General features: G+C 40.3%; 1 protein-coding gene and 1 pseudogene across 10 annotated transcripts in view; both read right to left on the bottom strand.

Annotated features, from left to right (window-relative positions):
* The window catches only part of LOC138022204 (organic cation/carnitine transporter 2-like), a 205,840-nt gene that overhangs the window by 5,043 nt on the left and 180,797 nt on the right, over positions 1 to 20,000 (bottom strand). For 8 of the 10 annotated variants that reach the window (XM_068869251.1, XM_068869250.1, XM_068869249.1 and 5 more), the window contains 7 exons: positions 11,071 to 11,360; positions 9,833 to 10,061; positions 8,672 to 8,870; positions 7,648 to 7,854; positions 6,177 to 6,311; positions 4,465 to 4,562; positions 3,695 to 3,806 (listed from right to left, as the gene is read on the bottom strand). In XM_068869251.1, coding sequence (XP_068725352.1) covers positions 3,695 to 3,806; positions 4,465 to 4,562; positions 6,177 to 6,311; positions 7,648 to 7,854; positions 8,672 to 8,870; positions 9,833 to 10,061; positions 11,071 to 11,358 — 1,268 coding nt within the window. In that variant the 5' untranslated portion in view covers positions 11,359 to 11,360. Of the gene's footprint in view, positions 1 to 3,694; positions 3,807 to 4,464; positions 4,563 to 6,176; positions 6,312 to 7,647; positions 7,855 to 8,671; positions 8,871 to 9,832; positions 10,062 to 11,070; positions 11,361 to 17,802; positions 18,002 to 18,302; positions 18,423 to 20,000 lie in introns of those variants that run through there. The other 2 variants (XM_068869252.1, XM_068869248.1) reach the window with 2 other exon arrangements.
* Positions 970 to 3,128, bottom strand: LOC138018697 (uncharacterized; annotated as a pseudogene).

The following is a 20,000-nucleotide window of genomic DNA, read 5'->3' as shown; positions in this document are numbered from 1 at the left end:
AAATATGGTTGATTAAGGGGGAAAACGGGCGCGACCAAGTCACGTTTGTTATTGCACTCGCATATGATTGGCTATTGGACCATGATCTCCTTCGCAGCCGGCTTTCGGGATGTCACGCAATGCTCTCTCAAAGAGGATCCTTGCGTAACACCCCTAAAGACACAATATATGGTGCATGTCTGGCGATCTTATTTGACAAATGCAAGAGCGTAAAACCAAATAAATTGCCACAAGTTTTTCGACACTCAAAAAATGGCTTGGTGGAAGTGGCGTGATCCCACTTTTGTCCAATGGGTAGGTAGTTAACCACATTTGCATTCGGTTTCGCCCGATTACTGGCAGAAATTGTCTTCGTTTCAGATCTTCAAGAAACGGGTCCAGGAATTTCTGAAAGGGGAGGGGGAAGGGGTGTGGAACGCGAGTACCACTAGCCCGAGCTCTTAAGGGGATCTGGGGTCCAGCCAAGGCATGAAATACAGCGATCACGAAATGTACATTATTCTTTCACAACTTGACATTTAGTCAATTCGTGGAAGTAAAAAAAAAAAAAATAAAACTACGTAAAAAAAATTGACTGTTATTTTTATGAAGGATCAAACAAAATAATAATAAGAAAAAATCCTGCTCAAAGGGGGCTTGCAACCCCGTCAACTAGGCTCTTACCGATAGTGCTCGTAAAAAAAGCATTAAATGCTTAAAGCAGTGCTTCTTTTGGCCAAAAAAGTGCTAAAATAATGCTAACTTTTTAAAAAAGTGCTCGTGGGTTACAAAAAATGCTCACTTTTTTCCGATTTTTTTCAACATAGAATATTACATTTTTCAGATTTTCAGTTACATTTTTCAAGAACAAAATTTAACGATCAATGTTTTTTTTTTCATCAGTCCAACACAACGTTTGAGGTTTTCTGATACTAGAAATTAATCATCGCTTGTTATTGGGTCATCATTACCCATACTAGAAGTCAATCATTACTTGCTGTATTGGGTCATCACACTTGCTTTCAGATAGTCAACTAAGGCGTGCTCTTGTTGATCGTTGAATGAGGAATTGAGAATAGAGAATACCCTTTCTGCTGCAGCCGAGGATGGCTGCACCCGCTGCACTTTCTTCACTGCAGATGCCCAATGAGGGAGCTGATCCTTGTGGTCGTGCCACCATTTTACCTTTCGCTCTTCTGTGTTGATAACCATGTCTTCAGTGGCAGCTAAGTAAGCAGGTAGTTCAGCTTTTAGACCGTTGATAATTCCATCATCATCATCGAGAAAGGGAAGACTGATTGCTGAATTGGCTTCAGCCACTGGACGCTGACCGGACACATACTTCGCAGCCTTGAACGCTGACACTGTGTTATATAGTTGGACATTGAACTTTCTCAGAAACCGATCTATGGCTGGTTAGACACATGCCTTTGCCTGCTGTTCGAGGGCTGCTACGTTTTGGGCAGGATTTTCATTGGCGATTGCTGCCGCGACTGCTTGCACGTTAGGAAAGTGGGGGACTTGGCAGGCTCGGGCAACAGCATGGAGTTTCTCATAACAGGAGAGCACGAGAGGGCCATCACCTCCCAAGAAATACGTCGCTTTCACAAAGTGCTCCCCAACATCGATAGTGATGGCGAGCTCGAGCTTCAGGTTGATTAGTCGCTCAGGATCGGAAAATATTGCTTGAAGTTGAGGGAGTAACTGTGGACCGACATTAGTGGCTTCTGCTTCTATCAACAATCGCTCGATATCTCCAAACTGTATGAATATTTAACAATTATTCCATGAGCGCGCGTTGGATCACCGTTGGATATGAGATGATAGATAGCCAACGAGGCGCGTAGCGCCGAGTTGGCTATAATCATCTCATATCCAACAAGCGCGAGTGGAATAATTGTTTTATTAAAAACACCCCCAAAATATAGAAAACTGGACTACAATAAAAATAAAAAGGCCCTAAAAATCACGCATATGCTTGCCGTCTTTGTAGATCATGATGTAATGGCTCATAACACATGATGGCTTAGCCAATCAAAACTCTCGAATTACATTATCCAATGATCCAGTTTTTAATAATTGTTGATAGACTTCCCACTTTGACCACCATCTCGTCTCACTGTATGATCTTGGTCTTTGGCCAGTCAGATTCTTCCACAACAGCTTTGCCTTGTAGCTACGGCGGAACAGGCGAATCTATACGCTACCGAACTCTAGAAGAGTTGGAATGACAAGATGACTCCCAACACTGTCAAGGGTATGTGAGAAACACACAACGTTGAGCATTTTAGGAAATATAAATGCAATCCTATCCAACGCTGCCTGGTTCACACTTGCACCATGTCTCATGGCTGCGAGCAACGAATTGGCCTTGACTCCATAATCAACTGATAGGCACTGATTAAGTACTTGTGCAAGATCATCGGCATTTACTAATTTGGATCATATATCAATTCTGACGAGATGTTGAATAATCGACCAATTATCGTCAAGGAAACGCACGATCACAGCAATTGCTTCTCCTTGTCGTGTACTTCCGTCAAAAATTATCGAACCATCTCTTGTCATGCCAGTTTGACCAGGCAAAGTCAATTCATTTTTGATCCTTTGGACTTCCTGCCTGAAAACAATTGACATATACTGACCAAGATGAGCACTTGCTGTGAGACGTTGGCCATTCTTCTCTCAGAGGGACCGCAGCATATTGATTTTCCCAATTGGGATGCCAGCCCTCAGAAACTCTTTGACCACTTCGAGTCGGTAGGCCCGTTCAGTTATGGGTAGTGAGCTGTCTTTCTGCGTCCTGTCCCCCGCTCTAAAAGCCTCCATAATCGTCTGATTCTTCAGCTTAGACTTCTTCAGTTTGTCTTTACCATTTCCAAGTTTCTTTGAAGCCAAGTGTGTAATTACAATACTCTTCTTAGTAGACACTATTTCGCGGCATGCCAGATAAAACAACTTCCCATCTTTGATTGATAGTTCTTCTCTTGGATATTGCTGAATCCGATCATGTATGCTTATGTTTTTTGCATCACAGTTCCCCCTAGTCTTATTTTTCCACTGATTAATGGCAGAGTACGCTCTCGAGCTATCTCTGCCTTGGCTGGCTGACTTCCATTGTTCCTCGATGACAATGTGAATGACGCCATGTTGGAACGAGTGTGATGGACTGGGTTCTAGAAGGCAACCGCTGACCTATCAAACCTATTCCCCAGGCCTCCTCGGCTCCTTTGACTAAAATGAGGGCAAAATGCGGCTTTGGACGACATAAATAAAGTCAGATTGTGCTTTTTAACACAAACTTATACAAATAATCAGTCGAAAATCCAAAATAATGCTAGCAGTGCTTTTTGGGATAAATTGTAAAAAAAGAAAAAAATGCTCGCGAAGCCAAATAATACCACAAAAAGTACTAGCACTATCAGTAAGAGCCTACCGTCAACTCCTCCCCTGGATCCGCCTATGCCTTTCCATACAATGCCTTGAAAATGGCCAGCTAGTTGTCTCTTCCTAGAAGGGTTTCCTAAGTTTATTAACTTAATTTAAGTTGTTTCTTTTGGATTGTTTAAGTTAATTAGAGTGCCGGTAAATTCGCTTGTTAGCTCAGTGCAATTAATTGTAAACAAAACATTCTTTTCTTTTCTGAAATGAAAATCGCTTTAAAGCATGTAAATATTTATCCACTCAAGGTGCCACCTCTGTCCTTCACGCTTACCGCAAGGTTGTTGGAAACAGCTCCACGGAAAAGATGTATACCATAATGAATGCCGATTCACCACCGAACTTAGCAACACACAAATACATGAAGATTTTTCCAATCCTATAACCTAACGAATGGAAGCATAAGAGAGATATCAGCATCAGTCGTAAACAAACGATTTCATGCATCTTTGACTAAGAACAGTTGAGGGGAATTAAATGCGAAAGGCTATTGTCTTCGAGTACTTCAAGTTAACAGCGATTTATTTTACCTTATGAACCCAGTTCGCGGCAAAGATTTCACAGCCACACCTCGGCTTTTAATTTTATAGAGCCGGCGTCCGAGCGATCAAAAATCTTTGTAGTGAGCTCAATATTTGAAACAAACAAATAAATAGACAAACAAAAAAAAATAAAGCAGCAAAAAAACAACTTTAAGGAAGATTTGTGTTCGACTTTAAACCATTTGCCCTTAAAAATGGTCGATGCCTTTTCAATGGATCCTACCATTTTTAATGGAATTGGTCACCTCTTTTCCCACCTCAACAGCAACTAAGAAGGTTTGGATATCACATATGAAAAGTGGAGACTCGTTTAATCTTTGTGATCGGAGGCCATTCTTTTTTTGGCGGATGTCCTGGCTGCCTTTTAATTGATAGTCTCAAAGCAATAGTCTCAAGTTCTTTCTGCCTCAAGTTTATCGTCCATTTTAAGGCAACTGAATATCCGTTTCCAAGGCCCTCTATTCTTACTTTATTTGCCAAGGACAGTGGGTAAAGATATCACCTTTGTCGAATTCAGCTTTGTCTGAAAGCAAAATGGCACCAATCGAACCTACGGCAGCGGCAATGAATGCCATTGTCAAGATTTTCCTGCGACTAAACCTAAAAGAAAAAAGGAAAGGCAAATAGATAGCATGCATATTAGATTTTTTAATATACACCCCATTTCCTTAGAACAAGACCGTTCATTAAAGAGATGCTCCTTAAAAGCGGTCAACCAAAAAAAAAAAAAAAAAAAATAGCTGACCTCAAAAAGCTCTAAACTTGACCTCGCGATATGGTCACGTGATACCGGTGACATTGGCATATATGGATGGGTGGACGTACGTACATCGCACGGTGACCAAAACCAATTTTCTTGCACAGATGGGTTACCATAAGTCTTACCCATGGTGCTCCGCGCGCGCCTACGTCGAACGGAGCGCCGCTAAAATGGGTATAGCTCATGGTTCTGGGTGGGTTACATGTCAGTTTGTGGCTTTCCATTGAAGTGCCTGCTACCCTCTTCCTACGTTCGTAAAACAATTGCTAAGGTTTAGTCCTTGTCAGGAATTTTAGTGTTGACTATAGGAAGTCATTGAGAGAGTGTTCCCTTTGGTAGGAGACTGAGGATGGCTATTAGGTGAAATTTCTTGCATAATTGTGTGTCTGACGTGCGGTTATTATGCCGTAAGCTGTTACAGTATGGTCAAGACAATTAATGCAAGAAATACAAATTCAAAAAAGTGAATAGTTGATGCAATGACATACACAAAACAACTTTGTAAAAGAATATGAATAAGCACTAGCTTTCTTTCAATTCAGTACTAAACAGTCTTGTAGGAAAATTGGACGAAAGAAAATATGCCTCTTTGCACTCTCCGCTTTACTCCATGTGCGATGGGAAGTTTTGGATTCGCATTGGCGCTTCTGTTCGGCACTTGTTGAGCCAGTGAAATGAAATAAAATCATAGCCAACTTCGTGCTTTCATGGCCTTTCAATATGAAAGTTTACAGTGTCCCAATATAGAAATAGTGGATCTTCTGGCTTCCACTCGACGAATCTAGTCAAATTAAAGTGGCTGTCGGACTACGCATTGTGTCGCTGAAGGACATTAGCACTCATACATGTCAAATTTTTGTTCTCAGAACTGGGATCCAGCTATTTAAAATCCATATAGTTGTGGCCGTTGCTATATTTCCCATTCTATGCAAGTTTAGCTCTGGCGCAACATATATTAATATGGATTATGGAAAAAGAATCAAAGAAAAAAATTGGCAGACTTTCAAAAGCTAAGTTTCCAGTGCTCTTGTTGTAGCGACTTTTTTAACGTCGACCAAGCTCTCTCAAAAATAAGTTGAAAATCACTGGGGTTTGAGGACGATGACGCTGACCAGCAAAATTCTGCATTGCGCCTTCATAAGTGTCATGAAGAAAGAAAGAAGCATGTAGGGGCCTAATTGCGAGGAACACAACAGTTGCTTCAGAGTTTGCCTCGATTTTGCTTAAAAGAGGACGCAAGGGCTTATATATAAACGAGTAGTAATAAAAAAATAAAGGTTATTAATCCCAACTGTTAACTCAAAACCGGCTTAAGGCAAATAAAAGTAAAAAAAAAAACATAATAATAATAATAATAATAATAATAATAATAATAATAATAATAATAATAATAATAATAATAATAATAATAAAGAATTTGTGCACCCCATCACTGTAGCTAAGCTGTACCCTACCTCAAATTTAGGTAAGTCATTACAGGATAGGCCGGCAAGGCGGATGCTCCGCTTATAAACACGTTGATGTAAATGTTTCCACTCAGGAATGGAGCACTTAAAGACACTCCCCAACTGATAAACGAAGCCGCAAACCTGTTAAGCAATAAAATTGTGCCGTATGTAAATAAGATTTCCTGCAAGCGAATGGTTAATTAAACTACACTGGTGTGAATAAACTCTTCTTGCACTCCAGCGCTCCAGTGTTTGAATCAGAGGAAAAGGGCCGGAGTAAATCTCAGCCTACATCATTAATGAAATTAATACACAATTTACTCAGCAACCGTTGAATGAACACTTCATCAAGCCCCTTTCCCGCACTCAACCTCGTTCCCAGGGAAACTCTCTCTTCCTCCCTCGTGAAAGTAGGGGCCCTTTCCTTTTACATGGAAAAACCAGGGAGACTTTCCTGCTAAAAGGAATAGAGCAAATTCCTCAATCAAAATGGAACGGGACGAGTATGTTCCTTTTGATGTTTTTTAAACATTTTTCTCAAAGAGACTGGGTACTAACATTTAAAATAACAAACATGGCTGCCGGATTTCATGCCTGAAAAAGATAGCAACAGTAAATAAACAAACACTAAATGTTACTTCATTAGTAGTAATTCTCACCTGCAGTTGTGCGGCTATGAGCTATAAAAGCACCCGCGTGAATTGTTTGAAACCCGGACGATTTATTTGGGCAGCTAAACACCAAGGCCCATGGGTTCTGCCATCCTTTTACGGGCAAAATCCTCAAGGAGCATGGTACTAGTGGGACGCAGCAAACGGTACATGATTTTCCGATCATTCCGAAAAACCGAGAAAAGAGGAATACCTCTGAAGGTATTCCTTATTTCAGAGGAAAAGTTTGTTCCATTTGATTTCCCACCAGATCAATCGCGTTTTCCGTACAAAACGAAAGCACTCAAGGTCAAAATGGTTGGGGCTGGTCACGTGTCTATGAGTACAAATGCACACGGTCCTCGACTTTACTTTGTCAACAGTACTCAGTTCTATCTAAAAGGAAGGGCGAAACAGATTGTTTTTTTTTTTCCAAAATGGCGTCCAAGTTCTTAAGGTAGACTTCAAGTTGTGCTGCTTTCGAGTAATACAAACAAGATTTTAAAAGTAAAACACAATGGCTGAGTTATTTGTCTGAAAGCGTTACCGTTAAGGAAATACGTAGTGGCAGTACTTCCAACAGGATACGGAAGACAATTACTTTGTTTGAGATTAATAGACATTCCAGCACCACGCGATGTTTAATTTCCACTTCCTACTGAACTCAGTAGATAAGTTCTGAGGAGACAAAAATTTCACCATCGTATCCCTCCCTTAATTCATTTTTCTGGAATCTGCAAAAAAACTAGAAGACACGTGACCAGCCGCAACCAGGGTTCTTTCTAGAGGGAGGGAGGACACTGGGAACGAGGTTGTCCAGTACTCACCATATAAACCAGGAACCCAGGGTGCGGTGTGTCATATTGAAAGAGGAGAACAAATCACGGAATTCTCCGAGTTTTTCTTGTTTAGGCATAGCTAGGGGCTCATCCGGCATTTGTTTACCATTCAACCTGGCCACTTCACTCAGAGTTTTCCGCGCCTCAATTACGCGACCTTTTTTCAGAAGCCAACGGACAGATTCTGGTGTAAAACTGCATAGAAGGAAAACAAATATTAGTGTAACTAAATCGGCAGGTTTATTTGACATGTACCGGTCATAGTTCACAAATATCAGGCCAACGTTTTACCAATACTGAACAACACTAACCCTTTATTTTTACTAATCTTCGGCCTAAAACAAGGATAATTTGCTCTTAATCCTTAGTTAAATTTAAAGACAAGGGGTTCTTTCAGCTAGCATTGATAAAAAAGATGACCCTTGACCTGAGATCTGTAAAATAGGCCTGTCGTCACTGGAAGGGGCGATCGATACGAGTTCCAGTATTTGTTGTGAAAACAGCATTTCGTGAGCTTACACGGCGACTGAACTTTAGCAAATTAAATTATCGCGAAACTTACCCCTAAAAGTTTTGACAAATCTGTTGACGACAGTTTTCTATCCGCTCGTGCAGATTGACTTTCGAAGTTTTCGTCATTGAATCATGACCACTATCATCATCATCATCATCACCGCAATCATCGTTATTTACAATCAAGAGAAAATAAAAGGGGAAGAGTGGGAATCCCCCATACATACCCTTTTCCATAGGTAAATTGTCTAAAGTTACTTTTGCATTGACTCCCACGCTGTACATATCCCAAGGGAATTAGGCAACAGCCATTCCTACGGCAGGAATGGGTTTTCTGAGCGTGGGCTATCCACGCGAAACACATTCCCGCCATATGAATGGCTGTTGCCTAATTCCCTTGGGATATGTACAGCGTGGGAGTCGATCTAAAAACAACTTGAGACAGGGTATGTATGGGGATACAATATACCATCACTTATCATGATCATTAATTACTTACAACCACCCAGCTAAAAGCAGAAATCCCGGGGCTCCAGTAACGATGGTTAAAGTTCTCCATTCCCTGATGGCATATGCAAATGCTGGTAGAATCATGTAGAATAAAACGTATCCAACCCACACCAGCGTCCCAGCGGTACTTCTGTGGCGAATTCCCGAAAACTCCGTGGCCAGAACAAACAATGGTATGCTGTAGGCACCTGAAGGACAAATATGGAAGACGAGAAAAAGTTGAAACAAGGTATTCTAAAATTGAAAGTAGGATTTGTGACAAACGTGTATATCATTAACCGGCAGCAGAAGTCCATATCCCGGAAGTCACGATCTGCGATGGAATGCGGTTCATCTGTTTTCGGTTTTACGTGAACATGTATCTATTTTTTAGGGAAATAACCTTAGCGATATTGTTTTCCTTTCACGATTCATACTTTTGCATTAAGCCCGAGCATTCCCTCGTGCTGCCTTCGTTGCAGACCAATCAGAGGCGTTGTGGTTATCAGGCCCAATCTGATTGGCCATATATAACTCGGAGGGACCCGCATTCTAAGTTTAGATAACACCAATCTCGTTCCCAGAGTTATCGTTCCCTTGACCAGCTGTCGGGAATGAAAGACTCTGGTCAAATACGAAAAAAAGGCCATATTTGGTTGGCTGTTGAAAAACGGTTTCGTTTCATTTGGAATAAAAGTAGTCAAATACATACGGCAACATTTGGTACATTAACGACTTCCCGAAAGCAGTCGGAAGGATGCAGATTGCATCCTTAGAATTGTATGCAATATTCATTAAAGAATCATACTGAGCTTCCTTTAGGAAGAGTTAAGAGTAATTTTTTGAGAGCGTACGCATAGTGCAATGCGTTGTGGAAGTACTCTACGTTAGAGAAAGAAGCCATATTTCTAAAAGTCTGAATTTCCACGCATGGTCTACAGAGGACTCTTCACGCACGCGTAGCTATTCAAACAGAACCAGAGTTTACTGGTTCCGAGTGGTTCCGGTTTTGGGTTATTCAAGAGCCTCCGGTGCCCGTTCCGCTGGACAAGGGTTACGTAGGCTTTGGGAACGAGAGTTATCGACACTTCCGGGATATGGGCATCTGCCGACAGAAAATCAAAACGTTTCGATTCAGTTTCAATGTGGTTATTCTAAATCGAGCACTTACCAATGAAGAAGCCAACAAGAGCACGGAAAAGTGCAAACACCCAAAACGTGGGAGAAAACGCCGAGACAAAATTAAACAGGCAACAAAAGAATGCACAAACGTAGAGAGGAATTTTGCGTCCAAACTTGTCAGAGATCGTACTCACAGCGATGCTACCAACGAAATGACCGGCAAAGATAACAGAGGTTGAGACAAATCCCAGTGAGCCACGGTCACACACAAGGTCAAACTGCCAAAAAGAAAATGAGTAACAATTTTTTTTTTCAAAGAATTAAATGTATATACTCTACGAACTTATCTGGACGATTTAAGCAATTATCTCTTATAGACACCTGAAAAAGTCGGGTGGTTTCAAAGGGACTCGAACCCGTGACCTCTGCGATGCCGATGCAATGCTCTACCAACTGAGCTATGAAGACACTCAGTTGGGAGAAGGCGAATTTGTTGGGCTCATATTTAAGCGTAGTGCGGGTTTTAGACGAAAGAGGGGTCTATAAGAGAAAATTGCTTAAACTGTCCACATAAATGTACGATTTATAAGGACCAGCTTAACATGGGGAATTAACATGCACAACTGTCAACACCGTGTTACGATGGTCACCCCAAAACGCAGACTGCAGACTGTGCAGACCGTGCAGACCAGGGGTAAAATATGGCGTTACCCTCACTATTATTGAGAGCTAACCGTAAACAGGCTAACCTGAATGTTATTTAGGCCTAATTAGGCTAACCGAATGTTATTTAGGCCTAATTCAGGCTAACCGAATTTTCATTTTACAGACGGTCTGCACAGTTTGCAGTCTGCGTTTTCAGTGTCCCGTGTTACGAACTGCGTTTAAGGCTAACAGCTAGCATGCAAGAAACCACAAAATTTGATTACTCGCTGGCTGATTTCTCTTTCAGAAGTTGCTCGATAGATGTGACCTGAGTCCTGATCAGGACTGAGTGAAAAATTCTTGTTCAAAGTCTCACCCACTCAACACAAAGCCTTCGGGTGGACGAATTTTAAATGCTGGAAGAAAAAGAGTTTGACCTACAGGAAAAATAAGAGAAATCATGGTTTAGTCGATGGGGCAGGAGCTTCAAACGGTCAAATATGAGTCAATACCATTCGTTAGAAAAGGACGTGGATGTGGTGAATGGAACGACATTTTCCATTTGATCCCCCATTTCAATTACAGTGACACGTTTGCGTCAAAATATTGAACGCACGCCGTACGATTGACTTAAATATGTACCTGCGTGACCACTGATGTAAAGTCATCTGAAAAAGTCCAGTCTTCCCGGGAAATATTGCATCTGTATGAGTATTCCTTGTCTGTGAGGTGAATAGTTTTATTGAAAGGACACGTGGATTTATTTTGACACTTCCATCCCGGCTCCGATGCAATGAACATCATGACAAGTACTGTGAAAGCCCACCAGAGCCCATAGGCTATATTTGCGAATAGGTTGAGAACGACTTGGTAACGACCAAAGCTGCCAATCTTCGCCAAAACCTCATCAGTGCTTAACGCCAGCTTCATTTCTGCAACGAAACTCTCTGTTAACATGGAGGCTTACCGTTTTAAAAGGCCCATATTATAAGGGCTGTGAGTATGACAAAGAAAGGAGAAAAATAGTCCATCATCAGTCACGTCACTAATTAATCATTGCACCGTCTTCACATGCAACACCCATAAGCGACTGTGTCCATCTGTGGTGTGGTTTTCTAACCAATGGTAGGGAGCTTAAGCAACGACGACGGCGAAGGCAACAATTTAGGACGTCATCTCAAAATATAAATTCACGTTATTGTAATCACTTCGTGACTATTTAAACCTTTTTAATATGGCAAGGGCGTGGTTCCTCAAAAATGACACTGGTCGGAACGGCGCTTAATTTAGGGGAGAAAATGAAAATTTATCCTTAAGTGCTGACGTTCTTGATAAAACCTCAAATTTGGCTATTTCACGTTGTTGTTTTGCTGACGACGGCAAAGAAATGGGCAATAGTGAAAAACGCACGTGCAGGGCGTGCAAAGCTATTATATGCAAATTTGTGACGTTCTCGTTGCCTTCGCCGTTGTCGTTCCTTAAGCTCCTTAATATTGTTATAGATAACGTTTTAGGAGAACAGAAAAATCAACTCTAACACTATACTAGTTGACTCTTCTTGTTTCCGCGACTATACCACACGGTAGCAACAACAGCAATAACCAACAACTAACCCCGTAATACAAATTACCCGTGTAGATAAAAAAATGCTCGTATAAATAATATGTCATGTAACACCTGGAAAACAAACACGCTTGCGCGGTGCCTACATTAGCATATCTTTGTTCGAGCTTGTATCTATTCTATAAACGATCTTTTCACTTAGATTTCTTACATAGGTTTCATCAAGGTTTGCGCAGCACAACACAAAATCAGGAATATAAAAACTATAAGAACACGTTGCTACAGTTAAAAAAGTTAAGGCATTCGATCAAAAAATTCAAGAGAAGACAACGTTCAACGACTGTTACATTCTACTAATTAAACCCACACAAAGAATCTTCGTCGGCAAATCAAAGAAGCGGCTTTTCCCATGAAAAGATTTAAACATTCTTAACAAAAAACCGAGTTTTTTTTCGAACATCAAACACCTTTTTTCCAGATCTGACTTGTTTCCTTGTAAATTCATGATAGGAGAAAATGTTCATAAATTAATCACAGGTGTTACTGTAATGGTATCCCCACAAAATAGCAGTTATTTTAATCTTCAAAAAGTATTTTGCACTTACAGGTTAAAGCTGTTCTGTTAAACTGGTCTACACTATGCTGGCATTTTGGCTTCTTTAACCTTTGTTGACAAATCTTGAAATCTTGCACAGGCTATCGTACATTGTTCTTGAACAGTCGAGGTTCAATATGCCCTCTCAATTTTAAGGCTCCTTTCATCAATACGGTACAACAAGCATTCATTTAATTCCGTCCTTTCGAACTCTGCGCTGCTTTCTCCTAAAGCCTAGTTCACACCATAGTTAATAAACGAGAATGGTTATGAGGCCCGACAACTTTCTTTGTTGTAGGTTTTTGTTCTCTTTTTTGGCCTTGACCGTGCACAAAAGACAATAGTTGTTTACTCCGTACTGAGGAACTAACCAATAGAAACGTGTTGGTTACGTAATTTATGAATAGTGTATGCGCGCAAAACAAAAGATTGTGCACGGTCGTGGACTTTCCAACCTAAATCTTGGCATCTTTGTTTGCTCCTTTGATGTTTGCCGAGCTTCCAAACCAGTCCTCTCTATTAACTATGTTCACACGAGCAACGCAAACGCAAGCAAATACACGTGTTAACTACCATAATCATGCAAGCGCAGGCGCAAGCAACGGGACTTTCCATTACCATAAGGCAATTCTGCACTCTCGAGGAAAACCAAGTGTTATCTCTTACAACGGTATTACCGCAACCAGCTCTGCTGATAAGGCAGAATTATTCAACTTATATTTTTCCTCTGTCTTAAGGCCACAGTCGACTACAAACGTAAACACTAGTTACTTGAATATTCATGATCAATCGTTTACCTGGCCGCTTATGTCTGAATTAACTATTTCGGTTAACGAAGTCGCAACTGAAGTGTCTCATGGACTTTGACATCACGAAATCCTGTGGTCCCAATAGAATTCCGGCCAGTCTTTGCATGATGTTTAACACCTCGCTCAAAACAGCTTGTTTGCCCAAGGAATGGAAAGAAGCTAACGTAACACCTGTTCATAAAAAAGACTCTAAGGAGCTTGCTTCAAATTATAGACCTATCTCCCTTTTGTGCCTGGTAAACAAAGTACTTGAACGCTGTATCTGGAATAGTCTCTACTACCATATAAAAAACGTCATCACCCCATTACAACACGGTTTCATGCAAAATCGCTCTTTTGTTTCTCAGTTACTGTCAGTCCTACATTCCATTGGAAAAAATGTCGACAATAACATTCAAACAGACATCTTGTATTTGGACTTTGCCAAAGCGTTTGACTCTGTGGACCACGTCATCCTCCTTGAGAAGCTTGAGAGATATGGGGTAGTTGGATATCTACATAATTGGTTCAAGAACTATCTGCAGGATCGGCAGCAACGAGTAGTTGTAGATGGATTCACCTCCAGTTGGGCTCCCGTAACCTCCGGAGTGCCCCAAGGAAGTCTGCTTGGCCCATTACTCTTCATTATCTTTATCAACGACCTGCCAAGTGCCTTGCCTGATGGTTCTTTGACAGCCCTTAACGCAGATGACACCAAGCTTTATGTAAGTATCTTATCACATGTAGGTGAAGATAAATTGCAGCAAGCTTTAACAAACCTGGATTCTTGGAGTCTTCACAATAATATTAATTTCAACGCATCAAAGTGCAGGGTCTTAACAGTGACGCGGAAGAGAAATCCAGTGCGTTATGACTACCACTTTGGCCACGTTGACTTACAACGCGTGAACGAGGAGAAAGATCTCGGTGTCATGATAACAAGCAAATTAACGTGGGAAACTCAAGTTCTCATGGTCTCTGCTAAAGCGAATAAGCTACTCGGTCTTCTTCGTCGCACTTGTCCCATGCTGACCGACGTCAAGGTTAGAAGATCCTTGTACCTGGCACTAGTGAAGTCCCAAATGAGCTATGCAACTGAGGTGTGGTCTCCCAGCCACTCAACTCTAAAGCAGAAGGCTGAAAGGGTTCAGAGAAGAGCTACACGCTGGATTTCACAAATTAAGCAAGGAGAACTGTCCTACAAAGAAAGACTGATTCATCTGGATTTGCTGCCTCTTACCTATGACCGCGAGGTCAAGGATTTAGTATTTCTTTATACGTATTTGTATGGCTATATTGACATTGATATTAGCTTTATTAAGAGTGTTGGTCGCGGCCATACTTGACGATCTCAATCAAGCGATATAAAGTACTTGGAGACGCCTTTCTGTAAAACAGCTACCTATCAGTTCCCCCCCCCCCCCCCCTTCTTTAATCGCAGTATTAAATTATGGAACCTGATGTGTAAACTAATTCGGCCCTGCGACTTTCTAAACATAAAGACTTTTAAGAACAGTATAACTAACTTGTCCAAAGATGAATTAGCTAATGTCTTTGACCCCGACAAACCATGCTCATGGGGTCTTGCACGTAATTGTGGATGCCACTGGCAAAAATAGTTTAATATGCATTTCTTAAGATTTTTAACGATTTAATTGGGAGGTGCCTCGCATGGGACTCCAGGTCCCCTTTGCACCTTACCTTTTGGTGGTTTTTTTTTTCTTTCGGACCTGTATGTAATTAATTGTTTAGAAGAGAGACTCAGACCAATAAAGTTGAAAACAAAACAAAACAATTATTGTAAATCGCCGCTGGATCTTTGACAAGAGTAGCGCTATATAGGCTATGCATTTAATTTATTATTATTATTATTATTATTATTATTATTATTATTATTAAACCCCTACCCCCCCCCCCCCCCCCCATTTTCCCAAATTCACTACTTGCGCAAATCCCATAATACACCTCTTTAACCCCCCAAAAATCTGCATAGCCATCGTTTTCGACTTCTCTTGGGACATTTTCATGTTCCAGGAGAAATTGCAAACAATGGTTATGCAAACGTTTTGGGGGGGTAATAGAGGTGTATTATGGGATTGTGCAAGTAGTGAATTACTTCTCTTTATGGTCCGATACTTTGTTAACTTGTCGAATGTGTAAAAAAATTTTATCTTTTGCGCTTTGGTGATGTTATTTTATTCTTTTTTTTTTTTCTTTTATTACATCACTTGGATAGAGTTTGGTTTAGGTATACGAAGTAATATCTTTTCCCGAACTAGTCAGCTGAAGAAAGAAAGAAAGAAAGAAAGAAAGAAAGAAAGATCCATTAAACAATTTGGTGGTGGGAGGGCTCTTTGTATAGCACTGGCATTTACCCTTAGGGTAAAATGAATTATATTTTAAAACTATGGATCATATTATTGTCTTAATTTCTATGCACACAATTGATTTCCAGACTTGTTATTGTTCTCGTTTTATTGAAAAAAGAAAAAGCTTCAGTTTAGCTTCCTCGATCCTCGATCTCCGATCCCCGATCTGCGATTTTCAGGAAACCAGTATAGTACGATTGTTCCCGAGAAGCTAAGGGCTGTTTGATATGACATTGACTGACGTTTCGACAACCTGGTTCTTGCCTCGCTGCACAAGAGCCCAAGTTTGAACCGCCCAATGACCCTGCTTCCGGCATAGAATGGCGTTCCATCTCCGCCAAAAATCGAAGTTGTAAGTAATATATCAAACACGAGAAGGAGTGTTTCATCGGATAACCAAACACCGAGAAGCGATTTGAAAAACGAGGCCGAAGGCCGAGTTTTTTATTCGATTTCGAGGTGGTTGGATATCTGATGAAACACTCTTTCGAGTGTTTGATATTGCTTCTCAAAGGAATCAGTATTTTAAGAGATATTTGGGATCAAAGTTGGCGAAATTTTATGCTAATTAAGACCGCATATCCAAACTTCCTTCATGGTAGTGATTTCTTTTGTTTTTGGTTATGAATTATTAATGAGTTTGAGAACGCAACATCCAACATCGGACTGTGTCATGTCAACATTAATATTCACGAAAACAAACTTGGAACTTACCAACTCAATGTCGGTAAATACAAACGAACTTCCAACTTAAACGATCAACTTTTCATTTTACGTCGCTAATATCAAGTTCTTAGGTCAACTTTTAATACATTTCATGTCGTCAATACCAAGTAAGTTTAGACTTCATACTCATATACATCGACCTCCGATTTACAATCAAAATGTTCAACAGCGCAAGCGTGTGCGAACCTGCGACTTTAACATAGACTGCGATAATCTGTAACGCAGAGTCGGACTTTGTCAGATCAAGTTGAACATTGTAGCGCCATGTTCGTCGTTACGTCAATTCCTACCGCGCAGCCCAAATCCGCCAATAATTATGGGATGTCAAAAGTTTGTTTTCGTGAATATTAATGTTGACATGACACAGTCCGAGTCGATGTGTGAAGTTGAATGTTGCGTTACAACTTCGATTTTGGCGGATACTTCCCCTCATTCAAGACTTCCAAATCCCGTTTACCTTCAACCGTATAAACCCACTGCCACCTTCGTTGGTGGGAGTTTCCAATGGTGAATCGTTGATTCATAAATCGTTATTTATTCATTTTCCTTTGCCATTCAACAAGCCTTGTACAAGTCATGGCTCACCGAACATCGAAGTGTATGCTTCAGTTACGTATAGAGTCAAGTATAGGGTGGATGAATAATTTAATATGTCTATCATAGGTTTCAAAGATTAACATTGATGAAATACACATATACAGATATATACAGATATCGCTCTCGCTGAATTAAAATGCCTTTGTTTTTCCTTAAATTTGCAAAATAGACTGCTCACACTTGGCGGCAGCGTGTTAGCGCAGGGCCGTAGCCAGTATGAGGCAAACCGAGGCACTTGCCTCAGTCATTTTTTCGTAATTCTTTAAAATAAAGGGTGATTCCACTGTTGTCTTTAAAATGTACTCATCATAAACACCTAGAATCCCTACGTAGAGAATTCAACCATGGACATTGCCTTAGTCAATTTTTTTCTGACTACGGCCCTGTAGCGTGACCCTTGTGATGAGCATCACTGAAATTTCCGGCGAAGGAAGGACCAATTGTGGTTTGCACCGGCTCAGAACCGGCTCAGAACCGGCTCAGTGGAAGGCAAAGTATCATTGATTCGTCTTATTTGTGAACAGGAAGAAGACGACGTGCGAGAAAAGGAGCACGAAGAACTTACCGGCTCACCTCGCCTCGCAACGGTTGATGACACGAACACAACAATTAACGTTTCCTAACTTTCATTCAATTATAAATCCCAGCGTTCAAATAAAAATGTCATTGTTAATAAAAGTTCATAACTCCCTAGTATTATAAATTAATAAAAACCTTATCTTCACTCTGCACTTACCGATGTTTCGATCTTTGATACGCTTGTTGCAACCAATAAATCGATAATGTTATGCAAGATTAAGAAAGTTTACTTTTCATATGCTAATGCAGACAAGCAAGGTCAAACAGAGGCACATGTTGGCAGCATTGCAGCAGAGGTAGCCCAGTATCAACTCCATCCGACTTCACTCGACTTCTCTCTTCTTAAACATTATTATCTATCATTTTTCCAGAAATAAAAAAATAGCAGCTCAAAACACTCCGCCTAGCCAGTTTTTTAGTTCCTTTAAATAGATGTTGTCATTGGTACTGAACAACGAAAAAAGAACTAGTAGGATTTGTATGAAAAAGGACGCTTTGTTCTCCAGTCGTGCATCAATGATTTTCTTATCAATCGTTGTATTGTTTTCAGTTTTCAAATCGCTGCGAATTTTTCCCACCCCAATTGAAAGTCCAAGAATTTCCATCTTTGCTGATTTATTCTTGCCTGCTCAACCTTTAGTAACTTTAACAACCTACCTCTTTTTGCAGCACTTTCTAGAGGAAAATTGCCCTGGAGCCGCATTGGCCCCTAGCCTCTAAACAATAGCGATATATATCACTGTTTATAAGCAATTCTCTGATATTTAAATTTTGCCAACCACAGAACATCTATTGTTTCGACAGGCAATAAACCTCTGGGTGGCACACCAATAACAATATATAGGTGACTTGACGGTGAGTATCGCTCTGACAATAAGGTCTCCAATCGCATTGTACATAGCGAAATGAAACACTGCAAGTTTACCAATTATTGGTCATGTGACCAGTTTGTTAAAGCTAGAGGCGGAGACACGATAAAGGGAACCTCCACTCCATCTAAGGAATAAGTTTAAACGGTACAAAATAATTTTTGCAATCAAATTTGCTGAACAATTTTTTCCCCCAAAAAATTACAATCACTTATTTCCTTGGCGCCATCATCTTGAATAATTGCGACGTGTTATGGTTGTCCTTATTGTTTTCACACAAAGAGTTTTTTCGGAAACAATAGGGAGTTTAAGATCTACGACGCGACGGCAACGAAAACGTCACAAATTTTGCATATTTAATGAGCAAAAACAATAGCTTTGCACGCTCTGCACGTGCATTTTTAGTTTTTGTACATTTCTTTCACGTTTTCGGCAAATCTACGACGTGAAATGACCAATTCTCAAGTTTTACGGAGAACGTGAACAAAAGGCAGCGAATTTGAATTTTCTGTCGTAGATTCAATACCGCACCTCCTAATTCAGTTCCTGGAAGGTTACACTAGTTTTTAGAAGATAGACAAGCCGACATAACGACGAAAACGATTAATAAACCTGAACTTGCAATTTTAAATGACGTTTTCGTTACCGTCGCGTCGCAGATCTTAAACTCCCTATTTAGGGCAAGCGTGTCACAATTATTCAAAATGACGGCGCCCGGGAAATTTTAGAAAACAGAAACAAGCGAGATGCAAATGCTTTCCTTGGAAAAAGTTCGAACAAGTTTCATTGTAAACATTATATTTTGTGGTTTAAAGTTATTTTCTTGTTTTAATGGAGGTTCCCTTAAAAAATATCAATAATTGCGTTCAACGTTGGGAGAACAATAGTCCATTTTACAGTTGTGTGCTTAGTTACCTGGCCTACGGATGAAAGTGAGGCTGGGGTTGACCTTTTTTTGATAGAAACCTCACTGCTTTTCTTATGTAAATTCTTACTAATTAGCATGACAACAACATCATTAACATAAGAAAAGGAGGGAGGTCTGTATCATAACAAGGTCAACACCAGCCTCACTTTCATTTAAAGGCCAGGTAACTAAGCACACAATTGTAAAGAGGTCCATTGCCAATGGTGGGTATATTATCCTGTGCCGTACATGGGGATTTTGTGCATAGGGCGAGCTACAGTAAAAGCCCACGAGTACGAACCTTCTATTTTAAAATTCAGTTTAAACAGGTTCTTACATAAATGGTAATTAGTCTTTTTTTTGGCCATCTCAGTTTGATAAGAAATAACACACAAACAGCGGTGACAAATATCAGATATAAACGCATCCTTTTTGAAATCATCTTTTACTTGACGTTTCGTATGCTTCTGCATACATCTTCCGAAGTGACGGTTAATGCAAAATTGGAGTTTAAATATACAGGATTACTAAATAATTAACTATTAACTATTAATTAAGTAACAATAGAGGTGACAAAAA

This window comes from Montipora capricornis, chromosome 10, assembly GCF_036669925.1.
Source record: "Montipora capricornis isolate CH-2021 chromosome 10, ASM3666992v2, whole genome shotgun sequence".
NCBI lineage: Eukaryota > Metazoa > Cnidaria > Anthozoa > Scleractinia > Acroporidae > Montipora > Montipora capricornis.
The sequence above is the reverse complement of the archived record's forward strand: the minus strand, read 5'-3'. Positions and strand labels throughout refer to the sequence as shown.